Source organism: Orbilia oligospora (assembly GCF_000225545.1).
Source record: "Orbilia oligospora ATCC 24927 unplaced genomic scaffold scaffold00075, whole genome shotgun sequence".
In the NCBI taxonomy this organism is placed as follows: Eukaryota; Fungi; Ascomycota; class Orbiliomycetes; order Orbiliales; family Orbiliaceae; genus Orbilia; species Orbilia oligospora.
The window spans coordinates 5,831-12,408 of record NW_011645632.1 but is presented as its reverse complement, the minus strand read 5'-3'; the positions used below and the strand labels follow the sequence as shown (position 1 = coordinate 12,408).

General features: G+C 33.4%; 2 protein-coding genes across 2 annotated transcripts; both read left to right on the top strand.

Moving 5' to 3' along the window:
• Positions 1–282: 282 nt before the first annotated feature.
• On the top strand, positions 283–849 carry AOL_s00075g2 (uncharacterized protein; the record flags this gene model as incomplete). The annotated part of the gene is made up of 3 exons (XM_011122313.1): positions 283–420; positions 485–636; positions 711–849. The coding sequence occupies 3 exons, from the start codon at positions 283–285 to the stop codon at positions 847–849; spliced, it is 429 nt and encodes a 142-aa protein (XP_011120615.1).
• A 1,289-nt stretch (positions 850–2,138) lies between these two features.
• Positions 2,139–3,466, top strand: AOL_s00075g1 (uncharacterized protein; the record flags this gene model as incomplete). Its single annotated transcript, XM_011122312.1, has 2 exons — positions 2,139–2,896; positions 2,962–3,466. The coding sequence occupies 2 exons, from the start codon at positions 2,139–2,141 to the stop codon at positions 3,464–3,466; spliced, it is 1,263 nt and encodes a 420-aa protein (XP_011120614.1).
• Between the last annotated feature and the right edge of the window lie 3,112 nt (positions 3,467–6,578).

Here is a 6,578-nt window from a genome sequence, read left to right as displayed (position 1 = left end):
TAAGAATTTCCGTTTTGGTCGGCACTTGCGATTTTAGGTGATTATAGACGACACTGGTGGGCGCCGGTGACGTTAAGCGTCGCCAGCGGGTTGCATTCAACAATTGATGAACTCAAGCTCATCACTGATGACCCAAAAATTATAAAAAGAGGCTCTCCGCGCCGACTTCATCCTTCGCTATCAATTAGAGTACAGTCTAGTCCATCGACAACAATCTAGTCTCCGATTCATTGATCAGGAAATATACCAGTTTGGTTTATCAAAACATATATAATCTCCAAAATGACGAAGCCAGCACCCGGAAATTACGTTATTGTGAGCCGTGTACTGTCTTGCGACGGCCAGAAACTTGCTCTCACCTTTTGCAAAAAGGGCGGCGCCGTTACTCTCACCCCTTTGACACACCGACAGGAACAAATCGTAAGTATTACCTTTTTAGATCAATATTTCGCGATTCCGGTGAAGGCGCTAAAATTACTCTTAGTGGACAATAAGCGACTATTCTGATGGTCAAACTCAATATATTATCCCGAAGAAAGATGATGATCTCCAAATCGCGATCGGCGGCAAAGTTGCAGTAACGCTTCCCGCTGGTGAATACGTTTGGACCATTCGAAGGGGTAAAGATGGCGTCTGGTACGTTTTTTCTGCTGTTATATTCGACCATTTCTGTAGTAATTTAATACTGATCCGTTCGATCGATTTTATAGTATTGCAACTGGTGACAAGATGTTAAATTTGGGGATTGAAAGGGGCGTCGTCGATGAAAAAATTTGTGTGACCAAGGATAAGGGTGGTCCTGGATTTAGGTGGTGTCTCGAAAAAGTCAGAAGTTCCGGCTCTTATTGATGAAGTTAGACTCTATCACAAACCTCTGTATAAATGTTTTTTTTTCATGATTGAGTACGATATCATATCATGGTGAAACTGGTTTTAGGTGTTCGGTTTTGGTTGTTTATAAGTTTTCAATGGCTTGATATTACATAGAGCTAAGTACATTGCAAATCGATTGACAAGCTTCAAAAAGTAAAAAGGTGTGGTTTTCCCCGCAAATTTTACGAAAGAACGCATAGACCGTAGGACTCTTACCATGAGACACGATTTTACAGTATTTAATTGACATAAAAGCTTAATAAAGCTATGGGAGTTTAGATTAAAGGTATTGGCCTAGCATGAGCAAAATAATTTGGGTTTGGGTTTGGCATGCATCGTTTGTAAGATTAAATTAGACTATATTTAAGCTTATATTTTAAAAGAAAGATTCTAAAGGAGGTTTAATTGAGAAGCAGAGGTTTTTATAGAAAATCTAGTTTTAGTCGGGTTTAAGTGTGACTGCAGGGAGTCCTCAAGTGTTGAAAGTAGAATAATAATTTGGTAATTGGTACTTATAATTTAGAATGTGTTGTTGTGTTGAATAAAACTTTAGTTTGCCACTCCCATACTACTGGCCAGATCACTTATATTTTGTAGGTTTGATTGGTTTACCTGTCATTTTTGGCTTTTCGGGCGAAGTATTCCGTTCAAAGCCACTAATTCTGACGAAGTTAGCTACCAATTTGTCAAATTTTTACAGATAGAGGTAAAGCAGGCTAACTCCGAGATCCGACGATCAATTTTCGGGTTTTCAGGCATATAAAGGCACATATCGCCTATAGCACTCGGGTTAAGATCTGTTTGATGTTTGATGCCGGGTAATAACTACCAACCAGTCACAGGCCGCACCTTCGTCGACCTAGCCCCAACACTAACCAGGAAAGGATGACCTTATCACAGTATCAAACAATCTTACCGTCCCTAGAAATGGTGCTACTATCCTGATAACTAGGTACAAGCGATGAGCGTCCTCCATATGCGGCTTGTCATCATGTTATCACTTGGCATGCTAGCTAGCCTCCAGAGTATCGAGAAAAATCGGATCTTCGGCATTGCATCGATTATCGAGATATAAAAGAGACCTTTAGAAGCAGTCGAAGAAGGATTTTTCTTATTATCAGCCCACTGTCTGAATCGATTCAAAGCCTATCAAATAGGTGCCGCTCATTTTGTTACTTCATTCTCCAGGCTGTTCTCACTCGTTCACTCCTTTTCATCCATCTGCTAGGGCTAAATTGTCCATAACACTCTTTGAATTCATCAAGATGCAATTTTCAACTCTCTTTACCCCAGTGGCCTTCGCTATCCTGAGCATCTCTGAACTAGCATCCGCCCACACCGTTTTCGTCGATGCCTGGGGAAATCAAAATCCTAATCTACGCGGACACGGTCTAGGATACGATAGAAACACACCAAGAGTGGGACCTCATCATCTATTCGCTCTTCAGCACGATGTCGTAGTCTTTAATGAACAAGTCACACACAATTGGAAGGATATGAGGGGTAAGTGGCTTGGAGGATGCGGTGTTACAGCACTCTCAAATGCGCACTGGTTCAAATCAGCCGACCCGAAAGAATGGAATGCCATTGCAGCAAGGGGAGGAGAGTGGCACTTTATGAGGAAAGTAGCGCCACCGAAAGCCCGCGTCGATGTTGCGTGGTCGATCGATCAGATGAGTAAATATGAAGCTCGTGGGGAAATAAGGCACGACAAAGCTCTCAACAAGGGCCTCAGAACTGGTATTCCTAGGGTTACGGCAGGTGGATTCTTGAATATCGTGTCTTTTCAGGTCAACGCGGATGGAGCCGGTCCTTTTATATGTGCGATTGACTATTCCGGCCGCGGGTCTTGGACGAACATAGCTGTCACTCAAACTTGTTCTCAAAAACACGGCTCGGTAGATCCTTGGACCGTTAGGAAGCCGTGCACTATCACTATCAAGTTACCTAATAACTTGAACTGTCATGCAAAATACGGCAAACTTACAGACATCTGTGTGGTGAGATGCCAAAACAATGCAAAGTATGTATAACACTGTCCTTAAATTTATAAACCGAACAGTACAATATGTTAATGTAGCATACCAGAAACGGCCCCTTTGGAGGTTGCGTTCCTATGCAACAAGTAAAGCCGAAACCTAAGGTGGTGGCGAAACCAGTTCCGGTCGTCCGTCCTGTTACCAAAGTTCAACCTGTCAAGCCCGTGCTTAAACCGACGAAGGTTACTCTCCCACCGGGTAGGGCGACCATCACTGTCGTCAAGCCGAATGGCAATACCGCAGTTTCAGTCGTAACTCAAACTGCTACCGTGGTCACCGTCATCACCCAAGTTTCCCAGCCGCCCCCTAAAGTATCGATATCAGTCGTGACTGAGATTCAGACATCATTAGTCACCGTTGAGCAACCAGTTGCAACCTCGGAGGCACAGTCAGCCGAAACCACTTACTCGATTGCCCCCCCCAATCCAGGAGATAAGGGACTTAGTCCCAAAGAAATTGAGGATCTTATTGCTGGAGAAGATTACGATGCTGAACAGATTGAAGAAATCAAGAATGGCGGCTACTATAAAAAACTTCGATTCCGCCGGGAGTAAGAAGACGCCTATTCTTCGCCCCCATGGGAATCATCGTGCCATGTATGAGAAAAGATTGATCGAGAAGCCATGACGTAAATGCTTTATGTCCTATCCGCTAGCTTACTACTGTATATAGCTATTTAGATAGTATAACGATTTGTACCTAACATGAACTAAAATCATACCTAGTTAAACTGCTAGCAGCCATTGGTTCTGACGTACTTAGAAGAAATTCCAGCCACAAAATACAATAATAATATAGTAACAGAAAACAATGAAATAACATATAATCTGTAACAAAGCAATCTCAGCGTAATGAACTCCAAACAAAAATCCAGACAGCTAGAGGAGCCCTCAGAATGATTATAGGAAATATCCAGGCGATATTGTGGTTGGAGGAAAAATTACATAACATAATATAAACCTAGCCTTTATTCTAGGTGGGAAAATAGTGTTATACTAGCTATTCGAGGAAAAAAATAGGGGTGAAAGGTGATAAATATTTTAAGAATTTGAAAAGTATTTAGTAAAGTGTAAATAAAGATTTGTATAAGAAATATAGTGATATATTAGTAAATAATTGGTTGAAATTGAAAAGGTATATTTTTTGTAAAAGTGAAATATTTTAAGAAAAATTTTTTTAGAAGTTATATTGTGTATAATATAAAAAATATTGATTTAATGTTTGGAATCCTTTTTATATTTAAAATAGATAATAATTAAAAGAGGAAATTTAAAAGATTAAAAGATTTAAAAAAAAATAATGGATTGATGGTTTAATAAATTGTTACACCTGTTCCAGGATTCCTTGGCAAGATTTCTTAAAATAGCTTAGCACTCTGCTGTGTTTCTCAACTTTATATGTTCAGATTTTTTAGAGGGTAATATAGTATTCAAAGTGAAAATATAAAATTATATGAATAGAAAATATAATATAATAATTAGTAATAAAATTAAATATTATTTAAATAAATTATAAATTAAATTAATAAATTGATCAATAAAGTTTTAAGATAAATTGAGAATTATTATTATTTAAAAGTTTTTAAATATATAATAAAGTTTTTTATAAGCAATTATAAATATAATATTTGTTAATAGTTGTTAATAATTATCAGTCTGATAATTATTGATAATGTTTAACGTATTCCACCTAGTTTGCGCGCATACCTAGTTTTGCCGCAGTTTTCAGAGTTAAACACCCCATCAAAAAATCATTATTAACTCTTACCCTTTTCTACATCTCGATACGATATTATAAGTCTTTATAATTAATTAATTTATATACAAAACTTTACTTATAATATAATCTAATTATTTATAATATAATTTTTTATAAAAATAGTTTTTTATTATTTATAAACTATTTTTAAATAAATTATAATATTAAATAAATTTATAATAATATAATTTAAATAATATTTCATATATATAAAAAAGATTAATTTAAATTAATTTATATTTCTATAATTATTTACAAAATTTCGGAAAATATTTTGAGAAAGTATATTAATAATATTATTATTAATAAACAAATCACATATTAAGTTTAAATAATAATTGGGTTAAAAAAAAAAATAATTAATATAATGGATATTACATCTTTATAATTAGAAATTTCCACTATAACTTAATATAATATGATATATAATAAGCAAGCTTACAAATCGTAATATAAAAAAAAATTGGATTAAAAGATTTATAAAATAATATATAGATCTGTCACGGCCCAACCATATTGACTAACCGGATTAGGAAATAGGGCTTGGCGCGACAAACATGCTTCTGTTTTTTGCTTCTGTTTTACCTATAGAATTATTTTTTATATAATTTTTCGAATCTTTTTGTTTAAAAAAATATGCTTCTTATTTTGTACTTATGTATTTTATATTATCCAAAACAACACATGTTCATTTCCTCGGAATAGTCGGAAATATTAACAACTGGACCATTTGGTTATATATGCATGGTTTAATGCCAAGGCTTGGACATTAGTGGCCGGGATGGTCGCAAACGCTCACGACCTCGACACCACTCACGACTAATTGCTTGTCGTATCTTGAAGTTCTATAGAGAACTTCCTCATATATATATAGACCTTTAAACGATAACAATTTCTGAGTTTACTCTTAAACTTCATTAGTCAACTTATTAACTTAGTTTACAACCTACTTAAACAGTATTTAGTTTTATAGCTAATTACTATATTATACTTTCTATTTCATATAACTTTATATTTTCACCCCGAATATTATACTACCCTCTAAAAAATCTAAATATATAAAATTAAAAAACACAGCAAAATATTAAGCTATTTTAAGAAACCTTATTAAAAAATTTTAAAACAAATATAACACTTTAATTAATTTAACTTTTAAAAGAAAGTAGTATATATCAAAAAATTACAATCTATCAAATATAGATATAAGTAATAAAAATTAAGAAAACTTCTACAATCCCCTTGAAATTTTAGCACAACTTGTAAATCAAAAAATAATTAGATACACTACAATATAAACCAAATTATTAACAAATTAAGTAAATTTTAATTTTGAATTATAAAGTAGAATTAATATTAAAAAAAACAAAAAATTTATTAGAGTTTATAAACCACTAAAATCCCAAAACAAAATTATAACAATTAAATTAAATATTCAAATACAATTTATAAAAAGACCACAAAAAGACACACACAACAAATATATAAAAAAACTCAATACAAATATTAACAATTTATTAGCAATATTAAACATATCTACAAAATAAATGAATATTGATTTTAATAATAGTGAAAAAGGAAATTTTATTAACCAACCAAAAAACCCCCCCTCCTCTTAAAACCCTTAAAAAATTGCAAATATAATTAGAATTTTTATAAAAAAAATACGACTAAAATATTAAAAAAGTTATTATCAAAATCTCTATTATGGATTCAAAAGAAGTGAAAATAAAAAAAAACATAATGAGCTTTAAAAACAATTTAATAGTATAAAATTACTATAAATTAGTAATTTAACTAAATTTAATAAAATGTTTGAAAAACTTGATCACTTTTTTCAACAATTCGACATTTATTTCTAACTCCAAACCAGATAATTTTTTAATAATAAAACCAAAATTTTTTTCACAA